This window comes from Poeciliopsis prolifica, unplaced genomic scaffold, assembly GCF_027474105.1.
Source record: "Poeciliopsis prolifica strain line A6 unplaced genomic scaffold, Auburn_PproV2 SCAFFOLD003, whole genome shotgun sequence".
In the NCBI taxonomy this organism is placed as follows: Eukaryota; Metazoa; Chordata; class Actinopteri; order Cyprinodontiformes; family Poeciliidae; genus Poeciliopsis; species Poeciliopsis prolifica.
Genome location: NW_026562378.1, coordinates 14081063 through 14098047, shown reverse-complemented (window position 1 = coordinate 14098047; position 16985 = coordinate 14081063). Strand labels below are relative to the sequence as shown.

Genomic DNA, 16985 nt, shown 5'->3' with positions numbered 1-16985 from the left:
AACAGTTGTTTTGGTGGAGATGTGAAAGATCGGGTTATTGGTCAGCACCCACTCTGTTTATGGTGATGTGTGGACGGTGACACTGGTGTCCCAATGAAACTCGAGTCTTTGTGATTCCTGGATTGTTCCTGAACATCAGGATCAATGTCCTTTACTCTTTGGGCCAAATGGTTCAAATTTGGGCACAATTGTGTTTCCTAGCATGACTATGATCCTGAACACCTAATCATGCTGCTTTTAGGTGAGACAAAGCTGAACTTTATTGAAAATGTACAGACTATGCTTTAATATCAGCACTCTGACAAGAACCCAACCAATTTAAACAGGATCCACCTCTTCTACTGAAAACTATATTATGCTTATTGAGATATAATTTCCCAAGACCTGTTTAACCCTTGTTTCTATATTTTTAATTTTTTATAATCGTTTTGTTATATGCAGTGATTCTGTATGGGTAGAATCGCTGCTTATATGCAGCCGATTGATGAGCAGTCTTCAGTTATCATCTACATTGCTTGACCTCAGTGTCCTCAGATCAAAGGCATAAATGTAAAGTCATTAAGCTGTAATTGGGGTGCCTGCATTCATCCATTTTCTGAAAGCCGTGACAAGAGCATGTGCCTCTGAAGATTAACCACTTATTAACATCGGCTGTGACCTCCGAGAAGAAGTTCATGACTCATGGGTAAGTGATGGGAAGTATAGGAACTTGAGGCAGAATAGTTATCCTGCAAATTAGATATTTGTCATTGTTACAGTCAACGTACCAACATGGATAACTGGAATTGAGTGTCAAGATGAATTGGATTCGTTGGATGATGAGAACCAGCTTGTGCCATTTATTTATGATGTAACTAAATGTTTAACCTTTTTTTGCTCCTGAAAATCTATGGGATGAACTAATAAATCACACAAGTGATTAAGAATTCACTTAAAAAGGCTTAAACATCCCCCAGGAAGCAGATCCATAACCCAATCAGCCCTGAATCCTGCAGGCTGTGGAGTGGATGATGGAGCTAATGTGGCTGAAGGAGAGCTGCCAGCTCAGGTTTTCCATTCTCCCCTGTCACTCATCCATGTGTTTACTGAAAACCATCACACACAACCAGGGCAAGAAAAATAACTGCAGGATACGGAGAGGTAAAGTGCGTAGAGAGAAAGTAACAAACACACATGCTGAGTGATATGATGACAGTAAGTAAGTCTGAATTGAAAAATGGTGTTTAATGGTAATTTGTCTCTCCTCTTTTTATATTTCTGTAAACAAGCCAGCTCTTTTTCACAATTTAAAACTTCCTTAATATATAACCATCACACACAAAAAAAATAAAAATAAAAAAATAAATTCCCTTCTCACCCACCGCGGGTGAGGTGGGTGAGAAGGGAGGCCTGGGAGCTTGAGGGTTCTGCGCAGTATCTTGGCTGTGCCAAGGACTGCACATTTCTGGACTGAGATGTCTGATGTTGTTCCTGGGATCTGTTGTAGCCACTGCTCCAGTTTGGGGGTTACTGCCCCGAGGGCCCCGATGACCACAGGCACCACTGTGGTCTTCACCTTCCAGGCCCTCTCCAGTTCTTCCCTGAGGCCCTGGTATTTCTCCAGTTTCTCCTTTTTCCTGACGTTGCAATCACTTGGTATTGCTACATCTACCACAACGGCTTTCCTCTGTTGTTTATCCACTACGACAATGTCTGGTTGGTTCGCCATTACCATTCTGTCTGTCTGGATCTGGAAGTCCCACAGGATCTTAGCTCTGGCGTTCTCCACCACCTGGAGGTGTTTCCCACTTTGATCTCGGGGTTTCCAGTCCATATTCTGCACAGATTTTTCTGTACACTATGCCTGCCACTTGGTTATGTCGTTCCATGTACGCTTTCCCTATATTTTTAAAAACTCTGATTGCCAATTTTAATAGTGCAGACAGAAAATACACCACAATATGGTATTTTTGCTTGGTTATGTTTAGGAGAATAAAACAACACTGGTTATGTTATTGTGTTTATCTGTAAGAACAGAATTACCTAAGTCAATGCAATGTTCACTTAAGTTATTTTTATTTGTTATGCTATCAATGTTGTGTCTTACTTTCTTTGGAAACTTGTTCACGCATCTGGTTGAATTTTCTGTCAGAATATTAATACAAGATTCCAATGTGTTTGCTATAATAATATTTTTTTCTTATTAAATGTTTAAATATGACTTAAGCAATTATGCAATTAGGCTGATGATCTAACCTAACTCTGTATTAATAGAAAGCCAAGAGTAACAAAGAGAGTTTCTTTGTCAAACTGTGAAAACATTTGTTCATACTGTACTCCTTTCACACCTTCACTGCTTGTCTGTGTCCGTGACAAAGAGCAGAAAGCTGGTGTTTGTTCAGAAATGCTGATGTCTGTCCTTTAGGTCCTGTCAGCTATACTTACAGTCAGTGTTTATAAAACGGCACAAGGTGCCTATAATTTCATTTTGCCTGAAGGAAGGAGGAAGATCGCAGCCAGCGTTGCAGCCAGGAGGGTTGTTCTACTTTGAAAATGCGTAGCGGGCTGTCTCTTCACACATTTATGGAGGACACTCTCACCTCTCATGATGGCAGTTATGATGTCATGAGATCAGACAGATTCATGTTGCAACAGAAAAGTTCTCAGGGGATTTGCAGACAGTTATTGTATCCTCAGGGCAGCCTGAATACTACTGGAATATGCCGAAGCTAGCAGATAGAATATCACGTCAGTTGTTTCATTTTAAAACGCAGAGCCTTGTTCTCACATTTCCAGGCTTAGATACTTGGTTGATTATATTTTTAATTGATTCTTTCACCATGACTGTCAACAGAGAAAATTAATCTAAAATGTCAAAGTTATGAAATGTTGGAAAATCTGTAAATATTCTGTAAAGTTTCTAGACTTCCTGGGTTGCATCACAGCTTCATAAAGTGGCTGTCAAAACTTTGCCCACAAAAATCCTCGTTTGAGGGAGACGGAAGTGTGAGACCACAATAAATCATTTCTGAGCTTTTTCCAACTTCATTGTACGATGATCCTACTCAATTGAACTGAAAACCAAACTAATCTGTTTCATGAAGAAGAAGAAATGAAAAAAAAATTTTTTAATCATTTTCCTGAAACATTGAGATATTTATATATTATCGTGATAGATTTTACTACTTTGCCTATTCAGTCTTTAGTTTTGTCTAAATTTGAGCTCATAATTCATTTTCATAAAGAGAAAAACATTTCATTGCTCAGCCAGTACTGACTGACTGAGTGTCCATTAAGTAGTACTCTTGCAGTGTACAACTGTGGTTTTACCTCAAAATGAAACACCATTTAAGCTCTGGTGCATCTGAATTAAAACGTTTAATGTCCTATACCCTCTTCAAATTGTGCTGTATGGTTTTCTTTTTGCCAAATGTCAGACAAAGGGAGTGAAAAAACCTACAGGTCCCTAAACTTTGCTTTAAATACCTTTGCTGCTCCCCAACATCTCATATCATCTTTTGTTATTTCTGAAACCAAAACTCTTTGTTTCAATGACAGTATCAACACTATCCGATGGAATTTTTTATTTGTTAGAAAAAAATAACACTGTATTCTCAAAGAACGTTGAGATGCAGTAGCACTTGTTAAAAAACACAATGCTATGTACTCATTTACTTGTTTACTCATTTACTTTGCAAACTAGTGGTTTGCAAAAGTATTCACAGCCCTTGAACCTTCATATATTTTATGTTACAACCATAAAATGACATTTTATGGTTTATGGTTTTGTGGTTGCATCACTATGCATCCCCACTGTACAACATGGTAGTGGCAGCATCATTCTTTGTGGATCCTTTTGTTCAACAGGAGCAGAATTGGATGGGAAAATTGAGAAAGTTCAATATGGGGTAGTCCTGTTAGAAAATGTGTGTAAGGCTGCAAAAGGCTTAAAAATGGGATGGCCGTCCTGTGACATACTGACCAAACTTCAAAAGAACAATCCAGTTAAAAAATATAATGTTCCCAAAGGGAAAATAAATTACAGATCATTCAAATCAAAACATAAAATTACTTAGGAATCTTGGACAAATACGGAAACATTTTCACAAATGTTTTCCATCAGATCTGATTCAGTTTGAGGGTTTTTGCAAACCTTTTTCATATATAGGCATAAATGTCAGAAGAGTTACAGCTGTAATTGCAGAGAAATGTGTTTCCACAAACCACAGAGTCAGAGGGCTTGTAAATAAATGCACAACACACTTTTCAGAGTTTTGTCAGTAAAAAAGAAAAACATCCATCCTTTTTCTCTCAGTTCAGTTACCCTCTATGATATTGAGTTCATACACTATAAAATCAACAGATAAAATTTAAAACATGGGAATAAAGACCAAGGGGTATCAAAACCCCTGCGGATCATTGTATTTAAATAAAACAAGTTTTGAAGCCGAATAATGCGGGTCACCTGTATGAGTTGATCCTCGACTCGTAAACATCTGTGAAAGACGAGCAGCCTGACTCTGAGTATCATCATCATCATCAGCAGCAGCAGCTCCTCCGCGAAGCCGAGTGCAGGCCGCTCTCCCGTGCTCTTTTCTCTCTCCTCCCCCTGCATGTGATCCGCCCATCCCTTCCTGCCAGCTGCCACTTGCCGTATCGCAGTGATGCTGCTGGCGGCCGAGTGGAGGAGGAGAGAGAGGCCGCCCGCTGCCCAATGACAGCGCAGGATGCTGAGAGAGGCTGTTGGGCTTGAATGGAGGCGACAAGATGCCGTCCAGAGCGACCAAGGAGACCAACTGACATCTGAAAAGGTATACCTGCATCTGTTGACGTTTCACCTCGAAAAACTAATATGTGCTATTTGAATGTTAGAGAGAATGACGCCTGAAATACGGAACGTGTTCGCTCGCGTTTTTTTTTTTTTTTTTTTTTTTTGTTTGTGCGCGTTTTTATGAGCGACACGCCGGGGTAAAAAAAAAAAAAAAAAAAAAAAGGCAAAGGCTGTGTCTATTTAACCAAATCTTTCCTGCCCGCTTAATTAAACGAGACAATATAATCTAGCCGGTTCCTGGAAATCAATATTACGTTATAGACGCGAAAAGGCGATGACAGAGCGCCGCTGTTCCTAAAAATAAAGATTTCCCCCACACGACAGGTTAGTGTGATATTTCAGGCGAGCATAGGCCCGGTGTGCTGTCAACTGCTCGGTCGTGCCCTGCTAGTCTCCATCAATTCCACCTCCAGGTCAAAGCTGGCAACATATTTCAATTTATAGGAGCTATTTTTGAGCAGCAAACGCCTGCAAACGCTGGCGTTTGGTGACGTGAGTGCTCGGGCCAATTTGGAGACATTAACATCTCACCGAGTCCACCAAGCGTTTGAGTCTGGAGGAGGCATGGAGGCGTCAGGCTCTGTAGTAGAATGACTGATGAGGAGGCTGGATGTGTTGCATCTGCTCCTGCATAGAAATAGCAACAAGATTCCCCTACATGTTATACGTTCCCCAATGCCATATAAATCCACACATGGCATTATTTTGTATGATGGCTTTTTAAATGTCAGGACTGCCTCATTGAACAACCGGCTTCTTTCTCCGAAGGCAGTTCCTGTGGAAGAATCTTTGTTTCAGGATATTTGTATCCTCTCTGCTGTTTCTGTACCACCACACAGCCAGATGCATTTTCCACGTCACCTTAACTCTGGCATTTGCTGATCAGACGTACATGTACATGCTGCAGCTCTCTCACCTCCAATACAGGAAGAGGGGTGCAAAAAAAAAAAAAAACATTGTGATCCAGGTCAAAAAACTGGTCTCGCTCAAAACTGTGCTGTTCACAGATTCATAAAACTGAAGAAATGAGTCAACAAATGGGTGATATGGCCCATTACTCTGGGCACCAGAGTCTTCTGGCTGCACCATGCAAAGTTACAAGGCAATATAGCTCATTGCCCTGGTTGCTGCAGTCTTGTGTGTGTTTCATAGCAATTTACAGGACAATTTAAATCACTTTGCACGGCAGCACTGTCTTGTGGATGTGTTAGAAAGTTTTAAAGTCAATATGGCCCTTAACCCAGGGCAGCACAGTCTTTTGGGGATCCCATACAAGTTTAATAGAGGGCTTGTTTCAGAATTGGCTGTGTTTTTAATATTTTCAATTGGAACAGCTGATATATTTTCACATTTTCAGAGCCATGTCAGAAGAGTCGTCTAATATTTATTGTCCTGTCAGCGAGTGGACGCCTAAACCAAATCATTCAATTCCCAATTTATTTCACTGGTGTTTTGGTAATCAGCCATTTAATAGCTGTGCGTTTTATATTATTATATTGATAGATTTTGAAAGTGATAACTTGCATTAGACACATATTTGACAAATGAAATTGTCAAGTATGTGTCTAATGCAGTGAAAATCTGTAAAAAGCCTTCAAATAGTTTGGTCTATTGCAGAAACAGACTCTCATTCATTTTAAATAAATAAGTAAACAAATAAATAAACAATATTTAATTTGAATTAATTCATTCAGTGGGAAAAAAAATTCTGCATAAGAAATAATATTTTCTCACAAAAGCATCACCCATAGAAACTCCTGTTAAACAAATGAAACTGAAGCATTTTTTTTCTGAGGTCATAGTTTTGTGTACATTGTCATGAGTACTGGTAGGGGGAAATAAGTAGTTTTGACATGGAGGCACATTTCTGTTCCTCATTCCCTCATGGGGAATGCAGAAAAATATTGCATTTAAAGTTAGGTAGATTTTTGTTAAGTCTCATAAATCAAATGGTATCAGAAATTTAGCTGAGAGGAAGTTTATCTGGCTGCAAAGCACAGTGAGGAGGATGATGCATAAAATTTAAAAAAGGAAAGAGGAACAAATAATTCATTAATTAAAATCTAATCTTAGCTCAATCAGCTGTTGTAAACATAAATTAATCATAGCATTTACGTAAAAGAAAAGTGGAGTAAATAAAATGATTTTAAATCAACACAAAAGTCAGAATACATGTGCAATTAAACTACTGGCATAATTCAATTAAAATAAGGTTAAATTAGGACTAAATATTTAATTTGTAAAAGTCAGTTATAGGCCAAGCCCTGAAGATAAGTCTTTTGTTTACTTTACAAAACTCACGATTTTTATACTGCAACAATTTTCTTGATTTCTTGTGGAAGTCCACAACAAACCGTTTAAGTTAATTTACTTTAAGGAATTTTCAAATAAGTGTCTGTAAATGTGGAGGTTGCTGCATGTTTCAGGCAAACTGACAGCAGTGTAAAATTAATATCAATAGGAGGAATACATGCTGTGGAGTATAAATGAAAGTGTCGTCATCACATTCCAGATTTTAAACTCAGCAGTCCTGCTCTGCTCACATAATTTCCCCATTTAGTTACAGTATTCCTGAAAAATCCTGTTCCACTTATGTAACTTGTGGCCGTAACAAGAAAGCATTAAAAACGGTGGATTGAGTATGCAGTCTGGAGCTGACATTGTTTGTGGTAAGGAAAGGAACGTTTGAAAGGCAAAAAGAAGTAGAAAAAAAAACAATGGCGGAGTGACTCCCTTAATCAATGACCCATCAGTGGCCAGGAACAGAAAAGCTCACCATTGCTGGGTCACTGACTCAAAGATGCATCACAGGAGATGCAGCCCAACACAAGAACTGATTTATCTACTCTACCAGTGGATCAAAGAAGCAAACACGTGTTTATCTTCCCCAGAAGTGTGCAGGACGCTGGCTGGAACTTATGCCGGATGCTGTTTTGTCTGAATCCTGCTGGATCTGCTTTTCCCACTGATATATTTACCCACCAGTCCTCACTGATCTGATCTGGCTGCATTTCTGAACTCTGGTCTTCTGTTTGTGATGTATATTTTAAAGGAGAACAAAAAGAGATGTTCTGCAGATTCTTTGTAAATTCTAGTAATTATGAATCTTGCAGGAAGGGAATGTTATTCCCTTGCATCAAAGCAAATGTTGCCAACCTTTACATGATTTTTTTTAAAAAAGAAGAAGCATTGGAGAATATTTTTTGTGGTATTTATAGTATTAAATGCCAATAGTTCTTACTTTTAGAGGAAAGATGATCAGATTTTTCACAAACCGATCATAGATGAGTAGAGATCAAGGTAAATGCTCATCTGTGGGCCTTTTCTGATGCATCTCTTCAATGTAAAAATCAGAAAATGTTCTCATTGTAAATTAAAATTTGTTGTTCAGCTTACTTTTATTTAGGATTTCCATGTTTACGCTCTTATAACTTTATCTGACAGATGGAAATGACTTTCTCAATTTAATGTAAAGCACCTGTCATGGGAAATTTTAGTGACTTTTATATATCGAAGGAACCAGTTGACACATGGATTCCTCATTTTATTAATAAGCTCTTCATCTGTCCTTTGAATTAAAGACATACAAGAATTAAAAAACTGAAAAAAAACAAACCTTCCCCTTGTCACTATTGTTGTATTCAGCCACAGTTTCTTTGATTGATGTTTTGAAGATTTCTTCCACCTTCATGTGATGAGGACAGGTGATTTGTCTGCGCTAGCCCAGACATGAAACACCATGGCAATCAAATCTGAGAAGTGTCACCAGGAGGAGAGAAAGATGAAAAAGTCTACACGAATATGATTAACCACCTTTTTCAACCGCTTAGACATACCGGTATTGTTCATCCTTAGACAGCAGGGGAAATTAAAAACCCTGGACAGTGTCTTTCTCTTGACATTTGTGTTTAATAGCATTCAGTTTTTACCCTAAAAATATCGACCACAGTAAAATAATGATGCCTTCAGATTAAATAAATCGCAGCCAGTGATAAATCCAGAAATGTATTAAAGCCAAAGGACAGCATTAAATAGCCCAGCTATTATTACATGATTAAAAATTAAGTCTCCTGTATCATGTTATTTTTCTTATTACCCAGAAGGAAGAGCTCTATTTCAAAACTTGTACATTCTTGCAATTTTATTAATCTTTTGAACCTAAAAAGGTGAATAGGGCTTTATCATTAAAATAATGTATGCTTGACATTTGTGGTGGTTTCTGATATTTTTCTTTCTAGTTTAAGTCTCAGATAAAATACATGTTGTGTCCAGTTCTTACAGTCAGACTGTGAGCCAAGCTGCACTCTGTCAGTAAATATTTATCAGTTAGCTTATGAGACAAGACAGTGCTGCAGAAATGTTGCTTTATTTCTTTTCCAGTATGTCTTTATTTGTCAGAATTATTGGTCTTTCTTCCTTACTTTTCTTTCTTGTATTACTCTGCATACACACACAGAGCACCAGCACTTCTGTGGACTATATAAAGGCTTAAAATAAATGTGTTTATTGCAGTGGCATAATCTCATACTGAAATTTTAGTTTTAACACATCCTGTCAGTGGGGGAAATACACTACTTTATTTTTACTATTTATTTTAGACTTTATCATCCTTGCTTCCAATGCTGACTGATAGCAAAAATATGCAATCACACTGTTAAAGTTTTGCATTATTGCCTGGATTATACATGCAATAAACTTTTAGACAATAATTTATTTCTTTGTAGCCATTTCCTTAAAGATCAACAACAATATGCCTTTCTTTAATTGCATGCTTGATTATCTTTGCAATTTTGAGGGTTGGCTAATAGAAACTGTGTCATATTTATAACCCAGGAAAAAAATTAAGCTATGAGAGACTTATTAAAAAGTTTCCACTCATCTCCCTTTTTTTTTTTTTGGATTATGCTAGTGCAACAAAAGCTGATTTGTTTTAAACCTTTCTTCACGTCTTTACCAGGGGTGCCAATAAATCTGCTTGATCATTTATATGATAGCTAATTAACAAAGTGCCTTAAGAAACAACACTTCTCAGAAGATGATGATGAGCTTGATATCACACACTAAACTGCTAATTGGATCTGTAATGTACTGCATGGTTGTACTGAATCTGTGCTTGAAAACAAAGATAATTAATAATCAGATGGATTCTCAGTGATTAAAAATGTACTGATATTTTGTGAAACATGCTCCTCAACATCTAAAATGCTCTCTATGGTTATCTTTGTTTACTCTGATGCAGTGATGGCTATCATGATTCAGGTCAGAGAAATGTGAGACTGTAAAGTCATATTTTAATCAGTACTGAGATCTACTATAGATAAATGTTAGCCTGTGAGACATCTGGGATGATGTTGTGAAATTTCTGCAGGCCATTTGAAATTAGAGCCTCGTAAATTGGGACAGCTTGTCGCCTACGCTGACTAATACAAATCTTAGAGCTAATATAACATTTCCTTGACCGAGCTTAGATTTTTGACTGGAATGTACTGTTTTGTGTTGTTTTTTTTTCTGAAATGCTGTATGTCTGACAAATGCTTCTCCCCTGTTTCCTCAGATCTGACATTGATGTGACCTAACCCACCCATTCAGACATGAAATAAGTCATCCTGTTTGGTTGAAAAAAGTCAGAGCAGTCTCATTTGAGCACGCCCCTGTTAAAGGACCCTCTGGTGGCTACTCCTCTGAATCACGGGACATGTACGGCAGTGCCAGAGCTGTAGGTCATGTAGAGAGCAGCCCTGTACGGTCCCCGCGCCTTCCAAGGTCCCCCAGACTGGGCCATCGAAGGGCACACAGTGGGAGCGGGGGTGGTGCAGGGGGCAAGACCCTCTCCATGGAGAACATCCAATCACTCAACGCTGCCTATGCTACTTCAGGGCCCATGTACCTGAGTGACCACGAGGGCGTGGGCTCCACTGCCACCTACCCAAAGGGAACCATGACTCTGGGTCGCGCCACCAGCCGGGCCATGTACGGGGGTCGCGTCACAGCCATGGGCAGCAGCCCCAATATTGCTTCAGTGGGGCTGCCTCATGCTGACCTTCTGTCTTACAGTGACCTGGGCTCCCTCTCCATGCTGCACGCCCACCACCACCAGGGGGTACCCTCGGCTCTGCTCAGGCAGGCCGTGCGGGGCAGTGGTGGCGAGCTGCTGGAGATGCAGGCCCAGCTCAGGGAGATGCAGAGGGAGAATGAGATGCTGCGGAGAGAGCTTGACCTGAAGGAGAGTAAGTTGGGATCTTCCACTAACAGCATCAAGAGCTTCTGGAGCCCAGAGCTGAAGAAAGAGAGGATCATGAGGAAAGAGGAGGCGGCTCGAACGTCCATTCTGAAAGAGCAGATGAGAGTCACCCATGAGGAGAATCAGGTGAGACCACTCCTCTCTGAGCTGCCATAATCCACTTAATGCTGCAGTGAATTTTACTCGCTGCCTATGTGTCTGCCCATTTTGCTCTGCTTTGATCTCTGCTTTTGCCATGCTGTCTTTTGCAGATAATCACAGCCATCCTCTCTTATATGTACTGTAGAAAATTAAAGCAGTCAATTCTGTTTTTTACAGATTTGCAAAACCTTTCTGGAAAGATGTTCTTTTATTGACAGAAGTATCTCTTCATCCAGTGAAGAATCAATAAGACTTCAGCTACAGAAAATACAGGCATTTCAACTAAAAAGGAGTACAGCAGAAATCTGAATATTAAGTTATTTGTGGCTCAGTGAAAAGTCTGATGACACTGCCGACAGGTGTATTGAATGCAGTCTGGTCCCGAGATCGCTTAATTTTGGTTTATTTTCACAGGTTCAGCAGATTGGCCCCAGGGGAAGAGATGTCAAAAGGTTTTTTTTTCTGCTTACCTCAGTGTGGGGGTGTAGTCATGGCCCAGTTAAATCACTTACTGACAGGAGAAGGCACAGGGCCCAGAGACAAATGTCAAGGACACTTAAACACTCCCCATCTGTCTTCCTTTGCCTTCTCTTCATGTGCTCTGACCTGCAGTGTTTACTTTGGTTCATATAGTCGTTTCTACAAAAGATTTATCACCTTTCTATCTATTTTAAGTGATTGGCATAAAAATAGCCGGAGATCACTTTCTTTAATGTCAGACCTCACCTGCAGGATTATTAATAGTTGGGTAGCAGTTGGTGAGAGCGAACACATAGCCGCTGGCTTAGTGGAAATGTATGACACTGATATTGTGTCTGTAAATTGTGGATACAGATTTTCAGTGTAAAAGCGTTTTCAGAAAGCAAAAGCTGAGTTTATGATGCAGCATACTGAGCAATGCTTTGAGCAGTTTAAAGGCTGAGTTCGCCTGGCTCTTTGTGCAGGGCATTGTGTTTGCTCCAGCTCTGTTTTCATAGACTGAAGAAACACGATTAGTCATTACTCTACCCTGCAAGGTCCCAGTGTAATACCACCAGTGAGTTTTTCCACACAGGACTTGTTGATATTCTTATAAAAGATGGAGTTTTGTCTCTGCACATTGCTAAAGAATTTATACCCTCTGAACATTTCAATATTTTATTAACCCAATAGTATTTTTGTGCCTTTTGTGCTTTTTGAGGATATTTTATGCGACACAAAAACTCAAAGCTATGAATAATTGTGAAGTGAAGAAAAATAATTCAACGTTTCATATAGATGAATCTATAAAATGTGTGATGTGCATTTTTTTAATCAATCTAATCTCAGTATCAATCCATTCATATCTATATATAAAAATGCAGTAAAATTGGTGAATTATTTACATATGGAGATTATTTTTTGTATATACATATAATTTTTCCTCCTCATTCCAAATTTGTGCTGCGTTGTGTTAGTCTTGAAAAAGTGTTAAAAAGGTCCAATCACCAGTCAATCACCAGAAGTATTCAACATCATCATGATCTGCAATAATTTGAGTCTGTGTTAAACCTGGATCAGCTGTGTCACCGACCGAACCAAAGCAACTCAGCTTTTCACATTTCTTCATAAAGAGTTTTTAAACCCACATTGTGATATTTTTAGTTGGAACTCCTAGAGTTTAGGAACTGAATGTGTCCTGCAGATTATGAAAGCTGTTCACTGATGGGTTTCCATGGGATCGTCTTTGAATCAACGAGAGGACTCAGTGCTTATGTCAAGTGATATTTATATTCTTCCTGGAAGGATTCATTAATGTAGTGTGGCAGCTAATAAAAGGCAGATGTGCCTTGTTGCTATAATTGGTCTATTCTAACTTGATTTCTGGGCTCTGAGGCGTGCTTACATAAGTGTATATTTATGGTGGGATGGTTTGGTCACACCCACTAGGCTTACTGAGAGGCTGACTGAGGAGCAAATTGCCTCATTAATAATGGAGACATTTCAAGCCAGTCATTGCATCTGTCTTCTAGCACCACTTTTTACAATTGCATCAGGTGCCTTAGGCCCCTGTTAGTTTCAGCAAATACCATGCATCATTTATCATGAGGTAATCAGAATCAGTATGGACTTCTGTTTACAAAATCTCCTGAAATAACATTCACTTTCTGAAGACGTTGTTTTCTGTTTAAATACCCTGCAGAGCCTCAATCGTAAACAGTGACGGTGATGGCCAGCAGTCATGATTAGCCTGAGACCGTTTTGTGTGGTAGATTTTTATTGTGAAGGGCAACTGATTTTGTTTTCATTGAATTGAGCAGGAGTTTTGTTGTCATGCCGAAGCTGTATGAGAGCTGCTGGAGGCGAGTGTGTGAGCTAGAGCATACCATATCTGACTGAGTCATGACCACTGCTGCTCAGCTGCCCAGTCAGCCCTGATCAGCGGCTCTCACAAAAATAGATCCCGCTTTGCACCTTCTGCACATGCGAGCAAGACTTTAAGTAAATCATGCTGTATCCCACCCAAATTCTGGATTTTCTATATCCATCAACACGGATAAGCATTTATGGTTGTGTCCATTTGAGTGTTATATAATGCATGGTGTGGGACGGGTGAAAATTTAATTAGAGGTAATTCCCCTGGTGTAGCCCTGTAATCAAACAGAGCAGTGTACTGCTCATGTGTGACAGATGAACTCACAATTATTTGTTTACACGCATGTTTTATAATTCAGCTGTGCAAACCAGGTGCTGCACATCAGTGCAGGAAGTTGACTTAACTTCCACGCTACAGCAGTCACATGATGACGCTTTGTCACGTGACAACCCTAAGCTTTTGGTGCCTTAGAACAAAAAACATTTCACATTTTGTCATGTAACAGCTGAAACCTTCATGTAATTTATTGAGATTTAATGCAATAGAAAAAAACAAAATTGTGGAAGGAAAACAATATATGGTGCCTTGCCGCCTTGCTGTTGAGGTGAAAAGAGAGTCTTGCATTTGTTTTCATTCATTTATTACTGTTTTATCCCCAAGTAATATCATCTGCATCCAGTGAACATGGAAGAAAAATTGAACAAACAAACAAAAAATGAATTTGGCACAGATATAATTCTTCCAAAACATGGCAGTTCACATTTCCTGACAAGTAGGGAAGACGGCCATTAATCAGACAAACAGTAAGAGGCCCATGGTAATTCAGGACAATCTGCAGAGATTAAGGTTGTGAATCTGCTGACAGGACATCTGTCAGTCAAGCACTTCAAATATCTGGTTGTCAGGAGTACCAAAATTATTGAGTTGATGATCTTGCCCTAAAAAAAGCCCCCGTGCAGGTTGCCACAAACGAAGAACGGGGGTGCATCTACACACATGTGTTGGGGAAACAACAAACAGGGTTAAGATGGTGCAAAGGAAACTGGCCACTCGAAGGAACCTGAAGTCATAGTTTATCTGTACCCACAACTTGAGGAAAGAAAAGTAGCACTACTGATATGTTTTGTGCCACCAGCACTCACAGTGGTTATCTGTGGTCATGCAGAACCCAGTTTCATCAGCCAGTGTCTTTATGTTGCCACTTGAGCAGCCGCCTGTAATGGGACCCAGAGTTTTGGCGATGCCACTAGTCGAGGCACTGTATGGGAGGACACAGGGAGCTGTATCAGGATCAATACCTTTGTAGAGTTCTTTTTTTGATTGTTTCACATTATGGCAGTCTTCAGTCTTTTGTGACAAGGAGAACCATAGCAAAGTGTGTGGGTGGTATTGAATACAAACTGGTTCCAGTATGGGCCCTGTGACTGCCAAGCGGTTGCATGAACCATCTGGCCTCATGCTAACCCACAAAGCAACCCCTATCAAGTGCTGCTAAAGCTACGTAATCACACAATAAACAGCTTCCTCAAGTTCAAGCATTTTAATAAGATTTGATTAAAACAGAAAATATAAAAGAGGTCTTTAAAGATGGTTTATTTCTGTGCACAGAGTGGCATTTTTTAAAGTCTCAGACTGTCAGATTTCTGCAGGCACCCCTCTTGTAACTTTGTGCTAACTGAGGGGAGGTGATGAAAAGCAGCATTCGCTTGTGTGGGTGTAATTGTGTATTGTCAGCTATCACGACACACTACACAAAGATTAGGAACGGTGTGAACAGTAGGCTGCTGCAGCTCAAGAGCTTTGGAGTTGCTCATTTATTCTCACAAAAAACACAACCTTCCATGTATATAGAGCATTACATGCAGAGCAGCTGGTTCCTGTGTCACCAGATGGTTCATTCTGGAGCAGGGGTCATCATATAATTGCTTAAGGGGCCAAAATAATATTTTAAGGCACACAGTGCGGGAGCCAGCCTTTAATTAGGCATGTTTTAAACAATGGCCTGTTTGTGTGACACATTTAAAATATTGCTGAAGTAAGTAGATGGGATGTTTTGTGACATCTAACAATTCATATTTGTTCAAGAAAATTACACTTTTTCTTTAATTTAAGTGAATATCTGGTTGTGACTTTATCAGTGAATGAAAGCAGAAATGGTCAAAATAATGACGAATTCAAAATAAGATAAGAGAAGAATAAAAAAATATTAAAAAAACCTGGCAAGAGATTTTGAAATTTGGCAGCATTATTGCCATCAATGGCTGCTCATTGTACAGTGCAATCCAAAAGTTAATTCCTCTCAAGCTTTTGCCACATTTTTTCGCATTGCATTCCAGTTTTTCGCAATATAATTTACTGAGTTGAGTGAGTCATTGTGGTAAACCAACAAGAAGAAGCACAACACAACCACTCACGTGAGAGAAAATAGACGTGGTTTACTTTCTTTTACAACTATCATACAATATATAAATACAAAGATTGTGCTGTTTACTTATTTTCAGCCTCACTGAATCAATACTTTGTAGAAAGATGTCTCATTGCATTACATCTGCAAGTCATTGATGATGTCTTTGTTGATGTCAATATTTCAGTGCCCATTCATTCTTTTTGTTTTTAACTTAGATGTTTTTACCTTCTTCAATCTTCAGTCGCAATTGTCTTGGGGGAAGCTCAACACTGGCACAGGTAAAACTGGCCCCCACAAGTCAGACAGAGTAACCCCTCTGCTAAATCACCACAACACCTTTGTTAAGGCATTTATATGGCAGAAGCCAGAACCTGAGTCAGTATGTGATGTTGCCCTCAAAAGGATTCACTGTTTCTGCACCACAAGATTTATGACAGCCAGTTACCCCCAGCTGGCCCAGGTGTCGGTACAATAAGGAGGCACAGAAGCTCAGCGTCTCTGTTTAGTGTTGGGAAACTCTCTGGGATCTGACCGTCAAGGTGTTCAGGAACAGACAGAAAACCCCTGGTGACCACAGCACCAGTATAAGCTGAGTCATGACTATTTCACACAAACAGCTACACCTCAGCCGTGGCTGACGTGGAGAAACCGGACCGAAGGCTGTATAGTGATTTTAAGTCACAGTTCAAACATGCAGATGCAGCCGCTGGATTGTTTTCTGCATTTTGGTTTCCAAGGCAGAAGTTTATCAATTGGTGAGGAGGGATGATCAGAAATGAGAAGGATAGATCTGAAAAAGAGGAAAACGTTTGGGTTTTCTTCTCAGTGTGGGCAAATCTAAGCATCATTTGCTTGCTGTAAAAAAAAAATATATTCTTGTATTTTTATGCACCTGCAAAATATTTTCTGTAAACTTTGGAATCATGTTTGGAACATAATTCCAAAAATATATATATATACAATATTTATGAATTTTATGATTTGATCTAGGAATCTCTACTTTCCACTCCCATGTATCATTCTGAGATGAGAGTAGGAGCAGAATATGCTC

General features: G+C 39.4%; 1 protein-coding gene across 6 annotated transcripts in view; it reads left to right on the top strand.

Moving 5' to 3' along the window:
* Positions 1-4656: 4656 nt before the first annotated feature.
* The window catches only part of erc2 (ELKS/RAB6-interacting/CAST family member 2), a 46268-nt gene continuing 33939 nt past the window's right edge, over positions 4657-16985 (top strand). For 5 of the 6 annotated variants that reach the window (XM_055027218.1, XM_055027216.1, XM_055027217.1 and 2 more), the window contains exons 1-2: positions 4657-4790; positions 10365-11177. In XM_055027218.1, coding sequence (XP_054883193.1) covers positions 10506-11177 — 672 coding nt within the window. In that variant the 5' untranslated portion in view covers positions 4657-4790; positions 10365-10505. The remainder of the gene's footprint in view (positions 4791-10364; positions 11178-16985) is intronic. The other variant, XM_055027219.1, reaches the window with a different exon arrangement.